A 24,622-nucleotide genomic window follows, 5' to 3' on the forward strand; every position below is an offset into this window, starting at 1 on the left:
AATAATGCCCATGTGTATCCTGAGCTTCATATATTCATTGTTTCATTAGATCATCACAATATGCCTTTGAAAGGGGGTATTATTCCTGTTTTACTTGGAGGAAACTGGAGCTTAGGGCAGTCAAAGAACTTGCCCAAATTCTCAGCCAACATTGAGAGAGCTGTTTGAAATATTACAACTATTACTAATAAAAATAATAGCAAGGGTAGAACAATTCTTATATCCCATATACAATGTGCAACATGAAACAGTGAGAATATTTTGTACTTGAACTTTGGAATGCCATGGAGTGATGTTCAGAGATGTTAAATACCTGTGCTTTCTTACACTTAAAATTATTTTTCTACCACATACATTTAAATAACCAGATCCTGGAACTTGCTGGAAAGCAAAAGGTTTATTCTTGAGTAATAAGGCTGGAATTGAAGAACAGGAATCAGCTATTAAATTCTTATCACGGCACAGAGGTTTTTGAATGTCAAATGTTAAACTGTTCTACATTCAATAGGAATTTTGCTATGAATCTTGGGTCCCCTAGGGTACCTTTCCTGTCTGTGCCTGTCAGCTTCATTGTTTTGTATTTTAAATAAAGCTTTCCCTAACATTCAAAACACCTTCCAGCCCTTCCTTTTAGGAAGGGGACATAAATAAAGTGTGTACTATGCCTTTGCATTTTTGTTTTACCTTTTCCCAACCGTGTGCCCACCCCACCCCCGGTCTTCAGAAGTGTAAAGCTAAGGTAAAAAGAGCTTTAAAAAAAGGGCTCTGGGGAAGTATGCAAATGACAGAACTGTCTATGGGAAAATTAAGGGAAGTGAAATTCAGCAAGAAAGAAATTCATTGATGTTGTGATGAAACGTTGTCACTGGAGATGATGACAAATTAGAATCCGTTCCCATGGGGACTGGTGCAGTACCTACTGATCATTTGACCCATGGCTGGATGTTAGCTCGCCGAAGAATTGACCCAAAAGATGACAAGACGGTTTTAGCCCCGCTGTCTCATCAGCATTCAGGAACCCCTTGGGGGATGAAGGGAGAGGATAAAGAAGGATAAAAGATGAAAGCTGAGCTGTGGAAAGAAAAATGTTTTTAATTACACTGAGGAGGATTGTGGGTCCACCTGTAGCTTTTTGTTGAGAACGTCCTTTGTTTTCTCCTGTCTGCAGAGATCATGGCAGACCCAGAATCTGTCTGGCCTCTGGGAAAGGTCTGCGCTGGTAGCCGGTCCTCTTCAGTTTAGCGGATGCATTCAGGATTTAATCTCTCTGTGGGCTATCTTTACTCTAATAGATTCTGTTATGCTTGCGAGCAACCTGGATTTGGTTAACATGCTAAAAGAGATTGCTTTCAGAGGGAGAAAAAACACCCTGCAGTGGAGCACGAGGTGAGGTTTTCATAGTGAGTCACTATCACATTCCTGTCTGAAGGGCACAGGGAGGTCGCCTCAGGCAGTTGGGTCAAGGGAGGCCAGCTCACCCCTGGGGAGTCAAGAGACCCTTAAGCTCTTCCACATGCCTCAGTTTCTTCACTTGTAAAATGGGAATTACAATTTCATCTTAACACTGTGATAGCAGATTAACTAATTCAGAGGAAAATATTAAATTCTGAAATTCACTTCCTGAAGGAAAGGAACAGTACATTTACTCTGTTCTCTTTCCAGGTTATGAACAAATGGACAAACACACCCTGGAGTAATTAGAACGGTGTAAGTTAGTTTGATGTAACTTACACCACAGTATAACAGGTAGGCATTGTTTTTGCAGAATACATTATTTCAAACTTGACCCTATCCCTTTTTTTTATATTGGTAGAAGAATTTAGCAGTTCTCAACTTTGTCAGCCTCTTGATTTTCAGAGGAATCGTGAAGAATTGTAAATGAAATATTAATTTTAAAACATCTAATTCTTATTATATAGTAATAAGACTGTGTGTGGCTAGGGTATTCTGCCAAGAATTTCACAGCACATGTTAAGGTTTGAAAAGAAATGGGGGAGGAAGTTGTCAATCTGTGTATTATGAAGAGAACAGTGTTGCATACAAGTTGAAAGCTTAGGCTCTGAAGTTAGAATACTTCTGGGTTTGAGCCCCAGCTCTACTCCCTACCAGCTTTGTGACCTTGAGCAAATTATTTAACCTTCAGGGTCTGCTTCTGGAAAATGGCGGTGTGTACCTTATAGAGTTCTTTGAAGGATTAAATTGGTATATGCATGTTAGGTTCTTAGAATAGTATCCCACACAGAGAGAGGTAGCAGTCAGCAACTGCTGGCGATTTTGTTTCTGTAAATACAGCAAGATGGGGTGTCATAACGTGAAACCTGGGGAGTTTCTGACAGAGGTGTGGATCCACGGGGAGGGAGCTAGCGTCTGAGACCTTTTGTTCATTGTCACTGCGTCTGGGTTCTGTATGCAAGGCCCTACCTCTACTGATGAAGAATGAAGCTTGAGGCCCATCTTAACCAGGAAGCCAAAGGCAGACATGCCCATGGCTCTGTGCCGTGGCTGACTACGGTAACAGAAGTTGCATTCCTCAGAGTCTGTGATTTTTCATATTTTTATCTCAAGCCCCCTTTTCATCTTGTTGTAAGTTTGGTTTGTCTGGGGCGCCATAGCTGAGCAGATGGATATACACAGGCATTATAGACCAGACAGTTCTGAGTTTGAACAGGTGAGTGGGTTCTTTCACTTATTTTGCCGCTTTGGGCCACGAAATAACCTCATTTTTATAAAGTGATAATACCTGCATTGTAGAGTCCTTGTGCCTAATATATGGTAGGCACCACTATACGGTGGCTATTACTAATTTTCTGAAGGACGCTGAAATCTCTTTGCAATGGGTTTATAACACACAGGCTCTAATCTTGATAATTCTGATGATTTAGATACAGTGCATGGATCTGAGCAGCTTTGTTTAGTTTAGCTTCAATTTGTTTATCTTAGGATGGAATTCTACCTCTCCTGCGTGTGCCAGTTCCTTGTTGCTACATAACAAACCACCCTTACTTAATTTAGTGGCATGAACAACTCTAGCTTCATGTCTATGAATGTTTGGGGTGAGAAATTTGGGCCAGGCACAGCAAGGATGGCTTATCTCTGTTCCATGATATCTGGAGCTTCATCAGGGCAAGACTGAGGGCTGGAATTATCTGGAGGCTTCTTGACTCAAGCTGGAACCTGAGCTGGATGACTTGGAAGACTTGCTCAGCTGGAGCTGCCAACCAGGCACTTAACTGTGGTCTCCCTGTGTCTTTCACCTTTTCACAGCGGGGTAGCTGAGAGCATTCCAAAGGTGACAGGCAGAAGCATGTACGGCCCTTTCTGACTCAGCCTTAGAAGTTGCATAGTGTCGCTTTCTCCGTACTCTGCCGGTAGAAGCCATCGTCAGCCCACCCCGATTCCGGCAGTGGGAGTACAAGGGACATGAGACCCACTTCTCAATGGGGAGGCGTTTTCAGTAAAATTTTACAAAAATACAGCGATTATGGCTCCTATCTAGGGTCATGTTAGGGCTTCTGACTTGTACATGCAGCAAAGCAGACCACACAGTCTCTGTTGCAACTGCTTAAGGTTGAGTTGTATAAACGAAAGCAGCTGTAAATGATATGTAAACAATTGACTATAGTAATAAAACTTCTACTTACAAACACTGAAATTTGAATTTCAAATAGTGAAGTGTCACAAGATGCCTTTTTACAAAAAGACATTTAACAACATAACAGTCATTCTTAGCGCCTACAAAAACAGGCAGTGAGCCCAATTAAAACAGGCAGTGAGCCCAATTATAGACTGCCATGATTAGCTAGATCCAACTTTTTTTTTAATTAGAATTTTCCAAATGTGTAGAAGAAACGTGGATATTTCTCAAGTGTTTGTATATTTCTGTGTATGTGAGAGAAGGAAATGACTGCAAATTCTGTTTTCACTTTAGAAATAAATTTGTGAAAATATTTGGAATTTCATTCCTTTCAAGCACACCTTATCTTTATCTTGTTACAGAACTTTTGTTACAGGGCATTTATAGACTGTACTCTTGGTACATGATATTTAGTTTATTTCAGAACCTAAAAAGAAAATATAAGACTTGCTCTTGGAGTTTTCAGAATATATTGTTATATATTTTTAAAATAAGCACTTCATATTTTTAATGAGGTTGTTGCTCCTCGGACCAAAAGATAAGGCTGATGACTCTCAGGGTTCAGTTTTTTTTCACCTTTATTAACTCATTAAATAATTTTTGTCTGCCTAAAATACCAAGCAGCATGCTAGGTGCTGAAGATTAAGAGAACAATAATCTATATATAGTACCTGCCCTTGTGGTGCATACAGTCTAGTGGGGTAACCAGATGTTAAATAGATGATAGCACTCAAGTGTAATATGTGTTATTAGGTTTTAAGCTGGACCTTTTACTCTGTCTCTCATCATCAACTGCCCATTGAATGTGAGAGGCTGGGAAAGAGGGATTATTACAGTCGTGTAAACTGCTGTTTAAAAAAATGTCAGCACTTCCACTAGTGAGTGAATAATTCTATATCTCTGTATTTGTGTTACATTTTAAAGAACTGTAGGCATATGGGATACCTCTTTCATATTACTTTGAGAAAGGAGAAAAGAACAAAGAAATTTGTCAATATTGAAACTTGTTAGATTTTTTTCCTCCTTAAGGTACCATTTTGAATGGGTGGAGACCTAGCCTAGAACAGTTTGGGTTGGGTCTTACTGACTAAATAGAAAATTGGTATAATTGTCTTTGATGTTCCTCTGTTAGGTTTTCTCAAATGGGGCACTGTTGACATTTTGGGTTTTGTAATTCTAGGTTATGGGACTGCCCTGTGCATTGTAGGATGTTAGGAGCATCCTTGTCTCCCCCTACTAGATACCAGGAGCACTCTATCAAGTTGTAACAACCAAAATTGTCTCCAAAATTGTTGCCACATATTCCCCAGGGGGGTAAAATCACCAGTGGTCTACACTAAGATGAGAAAATAAACTTTCTCTACACTTCATTGCAAAGACCCCAGTGAGAAGACTGTTACGTTGCTTTTTAATAGGAAGAACTCTAGCTCAGGGAATAGAATTGCAGCTTGACCAGTTAATCTTTGAGACACAAAATTCCTCCTTTGAAAATGCTGAAATGAATTTGCACAACCCATTATCAAATTAAACATTATACTCATACATGCTCTCATTATCTCCATTTTCTAAACTTTGTAGTTTGTACAATATTTAGCAAGGCTGAGAACCTGTTATTTAATTGAAACCGAACGTTCCCAAATATCACTGGAACAATTTCAAATTTTAAAATGGCTTGAAAATAACAAATGAAGGTATTTTGAGTTGGTTCCATGTTCTTAGCCTGTAAGCTATTGGATTGTTTGAGATGCGTGACCCAAAGGAGATGATTAGTTCTCCACTAGTATGCTGATAATGAATAGCTCTACAAAACCAATTAGCTGTAATTCTATCAGTCATTTCATTTGGGTAACATTCTGTTTAAGGGGAAGAAAAGCAACAGTTTTCCTTGGAGATCTGTAATTAAGCTGTGATATTTGATGGGAACAATGGAGGAAAAAGCAGTATGCTTATCAATTTGCTTTTGTTATTCCCACATGAAAGTAAATTATGATGAAGTGTTCTGTTCACAGCAGTTAAGAAAGACATTTGTCCATTTTAAAAGTGTAACAGACCAAATGAGAGTGTTTCTAATTATAGATTTTGTTCTGTATGGATGTCTACATTGCACAGCTCCAAGGATTTGCCCTTCTCATGGAAGACTGTGATGCGTCCCCTGAAGTTGTACAGGACAAGACACTCAATGCCTTTTTTCTTCCTTTATATATTTTCTCCCTGAAAATCTATGTGTATCCAGAACCATGAGTAGTGGAGTTTTTCCTTCCCGTCCTTATTGTTGCTCTGTAACTTCCCATGTCCACTGTCATACTAACAGTCCTATCAATAAACTTTGTGTTTATTTATCTAGCAAGGCATTTAATGGATTGGTACTGTTCTATCTGAATTGGAACACATGAAAAGTTCTTAATGCCTCATCCTCTCATCCTCTATTATGAAACAAAAGATATCACTTTATTGTTATCTGAGTATCCTTCTGTGACTTCTGGGCGTTTTGCAATTTTTAATCTCAATTTACACAGTAGAATAAGATTTGGATGTGTGTTGTTTTACCTGAAGTTTAATACATGCAATTTGTGACACAGCTTATTAGAAAAGGTACAGTGAGTTATTGTCTTGAACTTCCCATTTATTTTGCTCCCTGTTGTCCCCACAGCTAGCCAAAAAAATCCGAGAGAAGTTCAACCGTTACTTGGATGTGGTAAACCGGAACAAGCAAGTTGTGGAAGCGTCATACACGGCTCACCTGACCTCGCCCCTCACTGCAATCCAAGACTGCTGTACCATCCCGCCTTCCATGATGGAGTAAGACCTGACAGTCGTTCATTGTTATTCAACCAGGAATTGAATTACTTTCCATTTATATTCAAAATACCTGTTTGTTTATTGCAAAGTCTATACAATATTCATATATTAAATAAGTCCTTTATTATTACATGGACAGGTGTAATTTTTAAAGAAGTATGGCCCAATAGTCTATATCCAGGGAATTCCTGGACCCTCTGTGCTCACCTTTTTGTCATGCTGAATTCAGGTTTAGAAGTATTAGATTCTGTTTGAGTGCAGAGTTGACTAAGTCTAGAAAATTGCAAACATTTTGTCCTGTGTCGGTTAGTCACAAATCAGGTCATCTCTCTGATTCTGGTAATTTGCCTAATTTAAGGGAGTTCTTTTCATCTTTGATAAGAGCAGCAAAAATCCCCACTTCTTATTTTAGTGTGGATACCATCTTTCAAACTAGCAAGGGAAATGTGGCTTCAGATAATATTGAAAGAGAATTGTTATCTGCGTGGTTGAGGATATTTTTATTTATTGGGCTAGTGATATTTATATCTTGAAGAGTGTAGGTTCACGTGATGGTGGAAATTGTAGTGGAAAGAACACTTAACTAGAGGTACAAAGAACTTAATTTTCAATTTGACTTGGCCTTTAATTAACTAGCTGTGATCTTAATCAAGTTACTTAATGTTTATTTTTATGTGTAGTTTTCTACCAGTGGATAACAATCTTTATTATACCAATTTTCTAGGGCTATTTAGAATGAGTAAAAGGTGTTAACATACTTTAAAAATTATTAATGTAAATGTTACCATAATTAGTATATATTACTCCTTTTTGCACAATAAATACTCTTGAGGTTATGCAAGGGATGGATGCAGCATAGCTTTTTTTAGTGGTTAAACGATGCTTTGATTCCGCTAAGAGTGTTTACTTATAGTTTCTTGGTGGGCTATGTTGGTAGGAAAGCATCCTTAAGGTATTTTCTTTCTCCATCTATGTGATATTATTATGAGCTTTTTCTCTGGCTTACTCTGTCTTTGACCCAAAGAAGCTCACATTAGTTATTTACTAAATTAAATGGCAAGTGTATATACCATTTGGAATGAGACTATCTGGATATGAACCCTACCTACAGCATGTAATACTCAGATGGTCTTATATTTGATGTCTTTGAGGCACCCTGTCTTCTTCTGAACAATTACAAATATTTCATAGGGTGTCATAAACATTCAGTGAAATAAATGTGGAAATACTTTGTAAACTGTAATGTTTTGAACAAATACTAGTTATAATATTTGTGTACTACAATGGCATAGTGAAAATTTTATTTTTTACTTCTTAGGTTTAATCAAAGGAGATACCCTTTTTTATAATTGGCATCAGTAACTGGATGTTTTTGGCAAATTATCTAAAAATAAACTTAGGATCAAGTTGAGTTTTGAACTAAAGAAATAATCATTTTCAGGACTTAGAGAAAAGATAGTATGTAGTAAGGGAGATTGTTTTTCAGTCTCCTAATATTTTATCTTTTTATTCTACATTTTATTTTTAAGTATATTTTATTGATTATGCTGTTATAGTTGTCTCAATTTTTCTCCCTTTGCCCTGTTAGCTCAGTACCCCCTTCCTTCCAGCAATCCCTCCATTAGTTCCTGCATATAAGTTCTTTGGCTTCTCCATTTCCTATACTGTTCTTAATGTCCCCCTGTCTATTTTGTTCTACCAATTTATACTTCTTAATTACTGAACCTTTTCCCCTATTCTCCCTGTTCCCCCTCCCAGGTGATAACCCTCCAGAGGATCTCTATACCTTGATTCTGTTCCTGTTCTCATTGTTTGCTTAATTTGTTTTTGTTTTTTAGATTCAAACATTGATAGTTGTAAGTTTGTTGACAATTTAATGTTCATAGTTTTGACCTTCTTTTTCTTAAATAAGTCCCTTTAACGTTTCATATAATAATGGCTTGGTGATGATGAACTCCTTTAGCTTTACCTTATCTGGGAAGCACTTTATTTGTCCTTCCATTCTAAATGATAGCTTTGCTGGACAGAGTAATCTTGGTTGTAGGTCCTTGCTTCTCATCACTTTGAATGCTTCTTGCCAGCCCCTTCTTGCCTGCAAAATTTTTTTTGAGAAACCAGCTAGTAGTCTTATGGGAACTCCTTTGTAGGTAACTCAACTTTTCTCTTGCTGCTTTTAAGATTCTCTCTTTATTTTTAACCTTTGACATTTTAATTATGACGTGTCTTGGTGAAGTCCTCTTTGGGTCCAACTTGTTTGGGACTCTCAGTGCTTCCTGGATTTGTATGTCTATTTCCTTCACCAAATTAGGGACATTTTCTTTCATTATTTTTTCAAATAAATTTTCAATTTCTTGCTCTTCCTCTTTTTCTGGCACTCCTTTGATTCAGATGTTGGTACATTTGGAGATGTCCCAGAGGCTTCTTATACTTCCCTCATTTTTTTGAGTTTTTGTTTCTTCTTTCTTTCTGGTTGAATGTTTATTTCTTCTTTATGTTCCAAATCATTGATTTAAATCCTGGCTTCCTTCCCTTCTCTATTGGTTCCCTGTAGATTTTTCTTTGTTTCACTTAGTATAACCTTCATTTCTTCCTTTATGCTATTGCTGTACTCAGTGAGTTCTCTTGAGTACCACAATCACCAGTGTTTTGAATTCTGCATCTGATTGGTTGGCTATCTGTTTCATTTAGATCTTTTCTGGGGTTTTGTTCTGTTATTTCATTTGGGCCATACTTCTTTGTCTCCTCAGTTTGGCAGCCTGTTTGTTTCTGTGTATTAGGTAGAGCTGCTTTTGACTCCCTGTAAAAGACACCTGTAAACTGTGTGGGGTGGAGCCTTAGGTAATCACCAGGGGGGCAACCCACTTCAGCGCTTTCTGGCTCTGTGGGGGGAGGGCACGGAGAGGGGACTATGCTACTGCCTGGCTTCTGGGGGTTTTCCTGGCACTCGCCCCATATCCAGTCACTTCACCCACTCCCCGTATGTGACTGGCACCCTTCCAGCTGTCTCCCTGGTGGTGAATGCCAGAGTGGGTGGGTTTGCATATGTTTTAAGACTTTGCAGACCCTTTTAGTGGAGTTCCCTGAAAATCTGGCAGTTTCTTCCGCCACTTCAACCCCCACTGGTTTTTATAGCCAGAAGTTATGGGGATTTATCTTCCTGGTGCTGGAACACTGGGCTCTGCTGTCTGGCCGGGGGCTGGTAAAGCTCACTCCCAAGGTATCCCTCCCATGTTTTATCCACCACAGATGGATGTGGGACTGCCCATGCCCTTTCCGCCACTGCCACCACCACTTCTTCACATCACACTGTGTGTCCTCACCTGTCTGCCCCATCTCCGCCTCTCCACTTCTCCTTCCTATCTGGATGAATGTGGCTTCTTTAAGTCCTTGGTTGTGAGACTTCTGTACAATTTGATTTTCTGACAGTTCTGGCTGTTATTAGTTTTGAGATTTAGTTGTAATTCTCTTTGTAGTTGTGTGCACAGGCAAAGTGTGTCTACCTATGCCTCCATCTTGACCAGAAATCCCTAGAATTACTTTTAAAACAGTGATCCTCAACCAGGGGATTTCCCCCCATCAGGGGACAGTTGGCAATGTCTGGGCACATGTTCAGTTCTCAAAGTTGGAAGGTAGGGACAGTTGCTACTGGCATCTAGTGAATAGAAGCCAAAGATGTTACTCACACCCTATAATGCACAAGATAGCACCCCAAACAATGAAGTGTCTGGCTCAAAATATTAGTGGTGCAGAGGTTGAAAAGTCCTGACTTAGAAGATTAGAGAGAGCTTCATGATTTCCTAAGTGGACCTATTGCTTAGATGAAACAGAAGCTTAAATGGACTAGCATCTGCTGGTGAATCTACCCATATGTCTCCTTCCCGTTACTTGCGGACCAGGAGAATTTCTCGTAATGTTTCAAGAAGTAACTCAACAATTAGCCTCCTCTTTTCCCCTCCTTATTTCCCTTTGTCCCTGCAAAAGTCCATTGCCCCCTCTTTTGTTCGCATAGTAAGTTTCACACACCTCTAATATGTGCAGAACTTAAACAAGCAGGTCATGCATTTTTGGTCGTGAGTCTACCTCCTCTGCTATTCTGGGCAAGGATTACACCTCATCCATTTTTACCCCAGCACCTGGCAATTGGGTTTAATGAGTCTTTGTTGGAATTTAAATTGATTTGAATATGGGAATGAGTAAAGGGATGTCCAGTCTCAGAAAATTTAAAAATTACTGGAGTGGGGGCAAATACTGAACATAATTTGTACTTAAGGCAAAATGTGACACAGCTGAGAGGTGCTGTGGTTCCTCGAAACAGAAATATACCAGGTGGGTATCATCACAAAAGACTATAAACTTGAGAGATATGCATCGTATTTGATCTAGTCATTTCAAGGAATATCACAAGAAAATAATCAGACATGTTTATAAAGATAAACATGTAAAGAAAGTCGTTGTAGTGCCATTTAGTAAAGACCCTAACTTCCTAACAATAGGGGATAGTTAAGGAAATTGTATCCTATAAAAGTGAGATGGTAAGACGCAGCCATGCTGTAGAAGAATATTTGCTTACTTATGAAGATGGCCACACATACAGACATACACACACATGCACACATTAAAAATTTGGGAGGAGTTACATCAAAATGTTTTGGGGAAAGGACTGTCATTTCCATTTTGAATATGCAGAGATAAGGGTGGAGGTCTGAGATAGTCATCCAGATTTTTGGCAAAATCCAGTGATCTACCTTTTAGTGTTTACAGTAAAACATAAAATGTATTTAGTTTCTTCCCTCCAGGAATTTCTCATTTAGTTCATTATAACATCCAGGAGACCTTAATTGTACTCCTGGAAGGATGCATGCTGCTGAGTAAGCAGGTTAGTGTGAGAGGCTGTTCCTCCTTCAGAGGTTAGATTCAGAGGTTAGACTTCAACATTGAATGTGGAATGGGGACTCTGTAAAGCTCTGATGCTGTCTTCTCTCCTCACTAGTAGTTGATTGAAACTGAGAACTGTCATTTCAGATGAATCTTGAAAGACCAGGGCAGTTCTGATTCCAGTGTTGAGTAATCAGATGATGTACAGATGAGCAAAAGACAGGCCCCTCTGGTGGCACATTAAAGAGATATCTGATAATACCTGTTTGTCGCAGAGTTGGAAAGTGATGTCTACCCTGTCTCTTAAGTAAGTCATCTTGGCTGTGCATTGAGCTCACTTTCCAGGGACATGTGTGTAGGAATTTTTGGAGTGAACTCTGAACTGATGCTTTTCTAGCCACTAGCTGAACAATAACACTTTCTAAAATTACAATACTCTCACCTTTTTAAATGAAGCTTCAAAAGTGGAAAGAGTTAATAATAAGTGAACCAGGGTAAGAATACTTAGCTGCCTTTGTTCCGGTCCCTCATAAAACAGTTTTCTCTGCATTCTATAACTGTTCTGGTATCCTATTGAACACATTTTCAGTTTTCTCTTTCCCGTATTCTAATCTCTCTGAAAATGTCTACAGTTTGAATCTTAGGGAGTTCATGTTGGAGTTAAATTCCAGTCTTGGAAAGCAATTTAAAGACATGATTGAAAATAATGCCAGGCAATTGGTTTAGAGTCATACCTTCTTCACTCATAAGTTGGCCTTGGGAAATCACTTCATTCTGAGCTTCAGTTTCCTTACCAGTGAGATAGTACCTACCATGCAGGGTTATTTCCTTATCCATGAGATGAAAATAACAATAGTACCTACCTCATCAGGAGATGTTTTTAGGTCATAACTTATAAATGTAATAATTATTTATTTCAATATTATCCTCTAAGTCAAGGGGTATTGCTTTTTCTCTTATGGCAGTAACAAATTTTCTTTTTAAAAATAAATACACCTAGTTAAAAAGTGTATTAAATGAAATAAAAATATTAAGTGAATATTTTTGAAGTATGGTAGATATGGTAACGACTGAAGTTTATGAAAAATGGACTCAAGATTGTTTCTGACGTTCTTTTAACATCTGGCCACATGCATATGTATTAATACAACCATTATAAAAATATAAGGAATTGGACTTGAGATAAAGGATCTTCAATCTTAAATCTGGATCTTGTCCATTTTTTAAATATATGGACCCTATAAACATTTTTTAAAATGCTACACTGGCCCAGTGGCACTCTAGCTACTTGTTACTAACATTTTAAGTGTCTGTGGCCTGTTGACCTTGCTTCTTCTTCAAATGTATTAAAGATAAACTAATATGAGGGAAAAACTTTTCACTTTTGTTTTAGGCATAGACTTTCATTTTTACTGATATTAATATTTGGTTTTTCTCTCTGTCTTAATAATGCATCTTCTAAAAATAAATTCCCAGTGCCAAAGAGAGGAGCTTTAAAAGCATTTTATTATAGAGCATTCTTCAGATTACACCCTGAAAGTTATACTATGATAACACCTGAGAGAAACTGGAAAGCTGCAGAAAATCTGGTTTTTCAGATAATTTTGATACTTTCCTTCTCAAATCAGTCAACTCTTAAAATCTTATACAGGAGCCCTAAAAGTTAATTATTTTTTACAGGACCCTGTCTAATGATTAGCACTCCATCATTGTTTGTTGAAGGAATGATCTGAAGAATCAACATTCTCAAATATGGAAAAAAAGATAAATTAAGGCTTAATCTAAGACAAGTTCATTTTCAGTGGTATCATGTACAATAACATAATTTTGAAAAAAGTTCACTTATTCATGTAATTTACTCACAGCTCCCTTTGTGTTGTGTCAGGTGATGAGGGCGCATGAGATCCTGGGGTGTCCCACAAGAAGTGTACAGACACACAAACTCATAATTACACTCACAGACTGTATCTAGCCTACAGATGTGTTTACCTTGGCCCCACAAAATGTGTTAAAGGTTTTTGAATTGGTAGGGTTTAAAATCTGTTGTCAGCTTTTAAACTTTGGAAGGTTACCCATGTTCAAAACCCAAGTCTCTGTCTTCTCCGAAGTCAGAAGACAATAGCGAGTCCACATTCCCATTGGGCAACAGCTTCTGTGAAGGGCAGCTCCCGCTTGAAGACAGGGCATGCATTCTCCCGTTCACCACAGCTCCCGCAAGTCCATGTTGTACTATACCTGCCCATTCCCCCAACTTCATTGCCTGCTCGGCCCACGTTACATGTGATTTTGCAGCTCATGATCTTAACAGTCTATAAAATGTAATGAATTTGACTTAATAAAATGTCTTATCCATGTGTATGTCCTTTTATTGCAACTTAAGCATGTATTCTCATTCTCTCAAATTTAAAGAATATAGCTCCATTATGCATAACACGAAGACTATCTACTCCAGAAACCTGGCTTGTCACAGAGGTGGCGCTCTGCTGTGTGCATCAGAAGCTGTTGTTTAGTCAGGAGGCCCTGCCAGCACTTGGCTTCTACATAAACCCATCAATAATTTTATCTGCCACATCTCTTAATCCATTTTTCTCCCTCTGTTCCCCAGCCTCTTCTCTGGATGCTCCTGCCTGGTTGCATTCTTATTTTTTATTTTTGATGTCATTGTTTAAGAAGAAGGAAGCAATGGAGAGGGTAAACTAAAGTGGGAATACTGGGAAGATGAACTTAGGTCTTTTTTGTGTCTCCAAGTGGATTCAGTGCTATTAACCTCTCTCAGTTAGTGCTTGTTAGTTAATTAATCAGGGTAGGAACTGGCATTAAAGCATCTAGATTAGATTTGAGATGACAAAGTGATACTCTGACGAAGCTGGAGTAAGTAAGCAGCTTGTTTCCAAGGCTCTCTGAAGCCAGCCGCCTGGAGGTAGCTCTATAGAGTCTTCTCATAGTCACCAGGGGAGACTTCAAAAGCTTCCCTGATTCCGAAAAATGAAGAAACTTTGGAACCGTTCTGAAATTGGATCCCTGCTATTTTACAAGTTGCTTTTTTAGTTGGAGCATCCACTGAGATTGATACAGTCACTGGGGAAGACAGGTAGGACTCATCTCATTTTCTGAGAAGCCAGATTTAATGCACACTCAGCTGGTGCCCATTAGAACTATATGATTCAGGAGTCAGGTCTTATCAGTCAACCTGTTGGAGGTATTGTGCTGTAGGCAAAGCAACTGGCATGGGTTCTGATGAAGAAATGGGCTCCTGGTTACAATTCCCATCAATAGCCACTGTTATAACCTTCTGTATTACTCAGGGTTCTCCAAAGAAACAGAACAATAGAGTGAGAGAGAGAATTATTTTAAGGAATTGGCTCACGTGATTGTGGAGATGCAAGTCCAAAATCTGCAGGGTAGCGCAGCAGGCTGGAGACTCAAGAAAGACTTGCAATTTCAGTCTGATGGCAGAATTCCTTGCCTGGAGGAGGTTGGGTTTTGTCCTGTAAGCCTTTCAACTAATTGGATGAGGCCCACACGCAAGTCCATTGATTTATCCCTCAAAATCCTTCACAGAAACATCCCGGAATAGTGTTTGACCAAAAATATCTGGGTACCAGGGTCCAACCAAACTGACACATAAAATTAACCATCGCACCCACTTTTCAAAGAAAGGACAGAAAATTGGGCTAGAAAACCTAACATTGAAGCTAAATTTTTATGAACCCTCATATTTTTATATTAAAGGATGCTAGACTCTTATTCCATGGAGCTTTCAAAGCTGGAGACATCTGCTCCCTGATTTCGAACTGTACAAAGATATTGGAAACAAACAAAAGCAGACACACAGATCAATGGAACAGGATAGAGAACCCAGAAATAAACTCATGCGTATGTGGTCGGTTAATTTATGACATAGAAGCCAAGATTGTACAATGGGGAGGGGATAGTCTCTTAAATAAATGGCGTTGAGAAAACTGGGCCACAATTTGACACCATACACAAAGAGGCAACTTTTCCTACTGCCCCAAATTGGACATTCTGTAGTTTCTGAGGAAATTTGTTTTCTTCTTTTTGAGAGTTACCTCAGGGGAGGGGTGGTGGTGATATTATGCAGCAAGGCCTACAGATGTTAAATCACTCAGTTGCTCATTTGTTTGTTCATTTAAAAAATTTGTCATTTGTAAAATGGTCTATGGGAGGAGCATTTCAGCTGAGTGTGGAAGTAATAAAAAGTATTTGAAAATGCAAAGATATGGAGGAAGTGATTTCCAGGAGAGAAAGGTCAACATAAAGAGAACTTCGTGGCTGAAAATGGCCATTTGCTCTGATGTCTGGAGCAAGTGATAGATGACACCACTGAGAAGCTGGATTAATAGCATTTCATAGAGATCCTCAAATGCTAGACTGAAGAACCTGAACTTCATTCAGGAGACTTTAGGCTCTGGAAATGAAGTCAAGGACAATGTCCTTCACTTGCTACTTTATTATTATTATTATATGACTAGTAGTAGACACCAATAAATACTGGTTTCTTGAAGGAGATTATTAATTTAAGATTTTTAAGAAAAGGAACAAATTGATGACTCATGAGCTTTTAGGGGATTTTACTTGTCAACCATATAATGACTAAAAGACCCAGTCTGGTTTCATTCACATAGGCAAGGATGAAGAGGGAGCCTGAACTTGGCTGTTGGCACTCACTGTGTGGGCTGTTGGAAAAGGCGGGAATCAAAGATGTCCGAGGTTAATTCTGGGTAACTGCGAGAGAGGTTGATAGCAGGTCCAAAGGCGTATCTTCACTTTGCATGCCCTCTCATCCTTCTCGGTTACAGGGACCCTGTCAAATTTAACTTTGTATTCAATACCTTGCTTGAACATGACCTCAGTAAATATTTGTTAAAGGAGTTACTCTGTGGCAGCAAACCGGATTTTGTCTTCAGTTTATGAGGACTGGTGGTGAAGATGATGTCAGAATTACTGAACTACTTTACCTGCAGGCAGAAATTCAAGTACTTTTATACCCATACCTAATAGTTGTTTTAATATGTTTATTAGATCATTGTAGTAAGCCCTGATATGACACTGAAGTTGATATAGACTTAGTTATCAGCTAGATTTTATCCTTAACCCTTTGAATGCCAATGTTGCTGTGAACGACACTGGCAGATTTTCCCGAAAGTGCCAGCTTTGCTCCCAGTGACTTTTGTTCGATGGCTGTAAATGTAAATAACAGTGGGATAATTTGTATTTTATGTTTTGTTCTCTTTTTTTGTACCTCAGGTTATATACTGATATAACTTTTTCTCATGTTGATCCAAATTTCACATTTTTATGCTTGTTCAAATACTGACATATTAATTCTATTATAATTTTTAACTATATTTTAAACAGTCCTTTTAGTTATATTTATTTTTGCAATAATCTTTGAAACTCTGAGGTATGCATGATAAGGAAGCTTTTACTAATGGACATTTTCATTGCTTCATTGTATAGCCTTAGCGTTTTGTTTATAAACTGTTTTACACTGTTGATATCTACTGACATATGTCTCTAGGGTGAATGCCATCTGTGTTCATTATTTTTGTCTGTTAGGAAGTTTTCTTTTTCTTTTTTCAAAAATTTATTCAATATTTGGCATACTTCTTGCTTGTTATCCATGTTGCTGTGTGTTTATTCAAATTATAATCATAGGTTTTACATTATGCCATATATTATACTTTAAAAGCCATATTGAAGGAAAGAATTTATTTTTTCTAAAATTGTTATAATAAAATAATTTTAATGCAATAATTTTTTTTGCTAAATTGCATCAAAGAACACTGCTTACAAAAGAAGAGTGTAGGTGGGTTGGGTGGGGGAGAGAAATTAGGGGAAAAGGGGACAACTGTAATTGAAAATCCAAAATAAAAAAAAAAAAGAGTGTATTTATTCTATGTCGTGAAATTTTCAGCAAATTATTATGAATAATAATGTTTTTATAGACGTTTTTTATAAACTCTGCATTTCTCAGCAAAATAGCCTGGCATTTCTCACATGAGTTTTAGCATTTATGCATGGCACTCAAAGGGTTAATAATAATGGCTATGAATAATTACTATATCATAATGTTAATAATTGATTGTATGTAGGGTGAATTTAAAAACACAACATTTCCAAATATTATACTTATGTACACAATAATTTTCCTTCTACCACAGGGGATACAGTCCAAGGCCCCAGCGGGTGCCTGAAACCAAGGAAAAACTGAACCCTATAATACACTATATTTTTCCTAAACATACATACTTATGATAAAGTTTATTATTTATCATAATAAGGCACACTAAGAGGTTTATACCAATAATTAATGATAAAATAGAATTATTATAACAATATACTGCAATAACGTTCTGTGTATGTATGCAGTCACTTGTTTCAGAGGATCCCTTGCTGAAGCCTTTGTATAGGCTCAAAGATTTCTGGTGCAACATGCTGCCATCAGTCAGAACCCGTTTTCTGTTCATGACTTCCACCTTCCAATTTAATGCCTTTTTCATCTTAACTAAGCATTTATCATGTGCTGTGGTTATAACTTTGGCAGTTTGAGGTACTACTGCAAAACTAGCATGGATTTCTTTTTCCTTCTTCACAATTTCAAGATAAAAGATTTGTTCTTACTGCAGATCTTATAATTTTTTCTTTCCTTAAGTCAAGAACTTCTACTTTATCACTCAAGGGAAGTACTTTACAACTTCTCTTTGCCATATCCAAATTGCCAGAATCACTGCTCTTGTGCTTTGGAGCCATTGTCCAGTGAAATAAGGATTATTTGAATAGTACTTCAATACTGGGGCAACTGACTTGATGAACAAGATGGCTCCTGAGTGACTAATGAGCGGGGAGTGTATACAGTGGACAAAGGGATGCTTTATGGTCCCAGTGTGAAGGAGCAGAAAGGCACGAGATTTCTTCGTGGTCCTCAAAAAGGTGTGCAATTTAAAACTTATGAATTGTTTACTTCTGGAATTTTTTATTTAATATTTTCAGACTGCAGTTGATGACAGGTAATGGAAATTGGAAAGCAGAACTACAGATAAGGGGGGACTGCTCTGTATCATTTTCTGCTCAACTTGTCTGTATCATGTTCAAGGGAGTTAATGTGCAGGACGTTGTACTAGATACTGTCTGATAAACAAAGATGAATTCCTCCAGGAGCTCAGAGTAAGCTAAGGCAGACTGTCAAGCATCAGGAAAGGAATCCAATGACTCCTTTAGAGAAGAAAGATTATGGAAAGAGGCTTCTTAGACTCTGACATTGTAGAAAAGTGGCAGCTGAGCCTTTGAAGAGTGAAACTTCCACAGTAGATCTGGGGCAAGGATGCTTCTGACTAGAAAACAGCAAGAATTCATAAAGCATTGAGTGCGGTGAGGTGGAAGACCCAGCTGGAGTGGTAGATAAGAGACATACCGTGATGGGCTCAGAATCTTTGATCACATGGACAAACTTCTCTCGATAAGCAGTAGATTTTAAAGCAAGGTCCAGTCTGTGATTTGGGCAGATGAATTAGTTGCAAGTGAAGGATAAATTGTGGTGCAAAGGCATGTTGCTTGTCAAGTTGAGCCATCCTAATAGTACAGGAGAAAAGTAATGACATCTCAAGGAAGAATTGTAGGAAGACAGAAGACGTCCAGGGTGGTGGTAGGTTACTGGGTTCTGCCAACTAGTTTTTACTTGGGGTTTGGGTAGGGAGGAAGATTTTAAAAGATGGTTCTGAATTTTAAATTGAACGTCTCAGGATAGGAATCCATTAACAAAAGAGTGAAAGAGCAAAATTAGATTTTTATTAAAAAATAGAACACTGTGACTTAGCCAGGGTCTTTTGCACTTATCACTCTTGTTCTTCTGTTCTTTTGGTGTCACAAAGGTCAAAAGATGAATTCAGTATAAACATCTAGATTTTAATTTTGAATTGCATGTGGATCACTCTTGGGAAGTATCTGGCAAACAGTTGAGATTAGCCTGTAGTATTATTTTTTATCCCACAAATATTTTCAACCCCATAATCATGTTATATGCATGGCAGTTCAGGAACAAGGACAAAGTTGGAATGTATAGCTTTAATGAGCTTTTAAAATTTTTATAAATGAGTTTTGTATAAAATCAGTGTTTCTAGACATAACAGCTAACACGCATGTAGGCAACTCCAATTGTTTCCCAGTCCTATTTTAAGATAGCACACACAAAAATAAAACGATGCAGCATGTTCAGCTCTAGATACCATTTATTTCTTATTACTGTTCCTATGAAAAATACAACATTGTGACTTAGCCAAGTGCTTTTGCACGTATGGCACGTATGACACTTGGCGTCACAAGGTCAAATAATGTGACAAGCTTGGACCTTGACCACTAAGTTTAATTTTATTTCAGGTCCTATTATTTCCCCAGGAAGATGTGTTTTGTATTTTTGCCCTTACAGTACTGGATGGTGAGCCTTAGTCTTTCAGGTCATTCTTTCTGCTTTATCTCAAACTTTCACCTCCAATCCCTTTAAAAACTGTTGTTACCTGCAGACAGGCAAAATTTTACAGATACCATCTTTATGGCTATTGGTGCCAGAGGGACTTGAGCTCAAGATTTAATAAAGATTTTGCAGAATGTTTTACATTACAGAAGACCTACTCAGTTACATTATTTAACTTATGTAAAAGAGTTGCGTATGTTTATACTTCAGTAAATTCCTTTTTGGGCTTTTACTTCTGTAAACATTGTGTTACTTACATTAGCTTCTTCTTATGAGCCTCTCAACAGTGGTAGATAACTATCCTCTCCCAACTGTCACCCCCATTTTGCCAGTGAGGATGTAGGTCAGATAGGTTGTGTCAGGCCTCAGGGAACTTGGTTTGGAATCCAGGTTTCCTGATTCCAAATAATTTTCGTTTAATGGTAAAATATTTTGACCAGTGGTAAATTTGGAATGGTTTATCTGGCTCTTGAAATGCTAAACTATATATTTCTTCCTAGAATTTTACTTGAGGCTATTGTGTGACTCTCCAAAGTGTCTAAATTGGCTGAATATTACGCTCCCATCATCTGGTTAGCTTGTTTTTCAGTCTTAAAAACACGTTCCTGCAGCAATTTGTGTCACTTATGCGCGCGTGTGTGTGTATAGATAGATGTCGTTATCTCTAGAACATTGATGAGCATCATCACAGCAGAAAGCACCTGCATTTGGCTCTGCTGACAATCTTGCTTTCTGAATTTTCCTTGTGTGACCTTCACTGAAGGAAGGACGGGAGACCTGCCACTCTACTTAGAATACAGAATTTCACCAGTGGCCTTTTATAGATTTTATGAAGAGAGTCTTTGATTTCATTCCATCTTCCCTCACTCTTGCCCTCCCTCTCTTCATTCCTGAAAATCTGGTCTCTCAAAGAAATTGCCAGCCTTAAGAAATAGACCCTATTGTATAGCAGAGGACCAGAAACTTCCCTCGAGATTTTTGTGTTTTCTTATGCAAAAATTCTGTGTTTTCAGATAAGGCCAAGATTTAAAAAGCAATCCATCTATAATGTCTTTTGGGGGTGTGGTTTGTTTGGTATGATGATGTACATATCTATCTTCACACTCATAGCTTTATTAACCTTTTTAACTAGGGGAAGAGAGTAAGAAAGAGAGGGAGAGAAACATCAGTGTGAGAGAGACATATCAATCAGTTACCTTCTGTACACACACCAACCCAGGACTGAACCCACAACCCAGGCATGTACCCTGACCAGGAATCAAACCAGCGACCTTCGGGTTTATGGGATGATGCCCAACTAATTGAGCCACACCAGCTGGGGTGCTTTATTAGCTTTTTAATATTGGGTCAGTAATTTCTTTTGAGGACCCATTGGCCATAAGTATTCCATATCTGATGTTTCATGTTTCTTCTAGAGAACAGGGAGGTTTGGACAGACCTCTTCCCACAGTGCATAGTGTGCCTGAGAGATTGAACCAGTTCATCTTCAAGATCATCGGTTACCTCTGAGATTGTTAGTGCTTCTCCTTGCTTTCCGGGTCCTGCCACTCACAGTTGTCTGCTGTTTACTAACTACTCAGTGTGCATGCAAGAAGAAAACACATGAATTTACAATCTCTGGTCTATAGTCCTAGAAAGGCTCAGTCTCTTGGGTTTTCTGCGTTCTGCATTTACTCATTCAGCAGACATTTACTAAACTGGTGCACTTTACAGGGCTCTGCCCTGGAGATAAACATAGGAAAGCATCTCTCTGTGTGTATTAACTAGCAAGGGATAAAAGTGTATACATAGATTATTTTAAAATCTATTAAGTCCTTTTTTGAGGTCACGTGGCAGGATGGACACGGGCTAAGGAGGAAAACAAATGGAGCCTGCAGATCCCACCCTTACCAGGCCTCTGTCCACCTGCCTGTTTTCCCCTTTATTCTTCCAGATACTCTGCTTTTTTTCTTCATGCACCCTGCCCCAACCTGACGATGAGGAAGATAAAGATAAACGTTTAATGTGGTTTTAGATCCGCTTCCAACCCCCTTCATGTTCACCTGTGCAGTCTCTCAAGCTTGTGTGGGAAAGCGGATTAAATGGATAATACTTGGAATCTAGACATGAGACCCAAGATCGCAGCAGGGCCTCCTCTCCGTGATCTGTTTTGGTGGGGAAGTGAAAAAGAAATATGGCTGCTTTGTGTGATACTTAGACTCGAATGGAGAGAGAGGGAGATGCTATATTGCTCTGAAAACCTTACCTTCCAAGGACATTTGAAAGCAGCCCTTGTTTCCACTCTGGCTGAGTTGCTGAACCCTGAAGGTTTAATCCTTATTGCTGATAAGAGCAAGAAGAATGTGACTTATCTCTCCAATCTCTGCAGAGATGGAAGGAAACGCCATTTCTTGGAACATGATTACGCGTTATTTGACAGCTTTTCAGTTTGCCCATTAATTTAGGTGTTTGAATAAGTAAACGCAGTTGGGAGGGGGTGTTCAAGTATCATTTACTTTATGAATGTGATAGTTATTTTTTTGAAGTGATCCCACTCTTACCCCTTCCTCCACCATTCAAACAGTTTAAATATTTGCCAGTACAGATGTTTGATTTTTATCTTAGCTCTTTCTTTGTTTAACTTTATTCTCATGGGTGGTTAAGTGGAAGATAAGGGGGTTCTTGTTTAATTCTTTTCAACTGGTGTTGCTCAAATATTTGGAGAGCAGACACTTCCCAGAAAGAATGAGCAGGAACCTGGTTGAATGGAAGTGAAGTAATACGTTCTCCCTTGTATCATAGTAAACCAGGCACTGTTGGCTGTTACTAGGACTAGAGGGTCTGGAGGGCATGTTGTTTCTCAGTGTCCAGATCATCTTTTAAGGCTCCTTCAGCTACTGGTCAACGGGTTTGGCCTCCTTTACTGCCCGGGAAAATGTGTTCTGTTCTTAAAATGGAACCTGAGAGGTGAGCAGCCTGGAAGCCGGAGCCTGCCTTGCTTGTGAGCTGTGTCAGAAGTCCCACTGCATCTGCTTCCCACTAGCTTCTGCTCTGATACCAGGTTTTGCTTCCAGAAGAAGTGGCGTGATTTTTTTTTTTAACCTTTTGCGCCTGTCTCAGTATTTTAACAGTGATTAAAAACAAGCAGACACTTAAAGAATATTCATTATGATGTTTCGCTGTCATCATATTGGTTTTGTTTATGGACTCCCCTTTTCAATTTAAGCCTTTCTCTTCTGAGATACCCTCAGGGATTTGCTTTTTAAAATAGGACCGTAAAAAAAAATGTGTCCATGAATAATACTACATTTCACCACCATTCTTGGAACTGTGGGTGTGGTTTTGCCAGGCAAATCACTTTCCATAGGAAATTTAAACAAAGACCAAGAAAGAGATTCAGGACGTAAACCCCAACTGGTGCATGTGTCTCTTTCCTTTTATATCTTTCTCTTTCTAAACTGGGACTCCACCGAAAAGTTGATTTGCACTGTGAATCGAGGCTGAATGAAATCCAATTGGAACTCACTTGAACAGTTTTGATGTAAGATTCAAAGCTTCTGCAAATTTATTTTATCTTCTACATTTGCTGATCTCCTGCTTGTAAATCCTGTTGAAGGAGAATAAAAATGACTGCAGCCTGATGGGAATTAAATGTCTGAAGTTCAAAGCAGTTTGCACATCAGAGCAAACGTCAATCAAATGAACATCTTGCAAGCCAGGCAGGGAGTGAATTTCTCCATGGGGAAGAGATCAAAGTGGGAGTCACAGTTCTGTTTTCTCCCTCGGGATGCAGTTTCGATCAGTTGTTCATGAAAGTAAATCCAGAAGGAAGTTTTTCTTTTAACTTAAGGGGCTAGGAAAGATGGAGTTATTTCTCTTGAAACTGAATTTCAGACACTGGTTTTATCTTATAAAAATAAGCATAGAAAGCAATCATAATCCAATATCTCCCTTTTTTTCAGAGAGGATCTACAGGAGATTTAGAAAGGATTATTCTCTTATTGTTAATCCTTTTTTAAAGCACATATATAAAGGTAATTTGAATTGCCTACTCATTTTATGTGAAAATTTATTATTATACCATCTCCTGCCCTTTCCATAAACCTAGAATTACATAAAATGAGACTGGCAGCTAATATACTTCTCAATGAAAAATCTTTTAGGCAACCCCTAGGAGTAAGTGACGTGTTTTGATAAAGTATCATAAGCATGAACTTTATATTTCTCGTAGTCTCCAAATCAGTGTGAATGGCATGTTTCTTTTTATAAATGGCACACATTCATAAAATGCGTTCCTGTCTTAGGCAAGGCAACCATTCCTCGGGGGCCCGGAGGTAGCTATACTGTAACAAGATGGCTGGGTTCGTTTCCCTCCAGTGTTTGGAGTCCAGAAGAAAAGCAGGCACTAGTGAGTGTCGATGAAGAGATAATCACAGGGGTTTGGCTCTTGTAATTTTTTTCTCCTAACTGCTCACCAGCTTAGGACACACTGTTCTCCTGTATCTCTTAAGCCCCCTGTTGACACCTGTTTCCCTATCTGACAAGTCCGTCAATGGGTCAGTGGCGTAGGCAGGGATAGCAACAGAGGCTCATTTCTTCACTCAGCTGGGGCGTGCGGGCTCCAAGGCTCAGACAGTTGAGACCACAGTGAGACTGTTGCCACTTAGTAGCATCTATTGAGAAGCAGGAGAGTGGTTGGCATGTCTCTGAATTCTTGAAATATCAGAATGTGGCGGGGAGGGGGGTGCGGGGGGAGTGGGTTGATAGGAGTAAATTCACTGAAAACCGCCAGCATTCACTACATGCAGGTTACTCGTGAAGCAAGAATCAAAATAAATCATATT

The 24,622-nt window shown here is 38.6% G+C and overlaps 1 protein-coding gene across 1 annotated transcript in view; it reads left to right on the plus strand.

Moving 5' to 3' along the window:
- Positions 1-24,622, plus strand: part of CACHD1 (cache domain containing 1) — a 199,587-nt gene that overhangs the window by 102,895 nt on the left and 72,070 nt on the right. The window contains exon 3 of the mRNA XM_090269564.1: positions 6,285-6,433. Coding sequence (XP_090125690.1) covers positions 6,285-6,433 — 149 coding nt within the window. The remainder of the gene's footprint in view (positions 1-6,284; positions 6,434-24,622) is intronic.

The sequence above is a fragment of the Furipterus horrens genome, unplaced genomic scaffold, assembly GCF_987537825.1.
Source record: "Furipterus horrens unplaced genomic scaffold, mFurHor1.1.pri manual_scaffold_3, whole genome shotgun sequence".
Classification (NCBI taxonomy): domain Eukaryota; kingdom Metazoa; phylum Chordata; class Mammalia; order Chiroptera; family Furipteridae; genus Furipterus; species Furipterus horrens.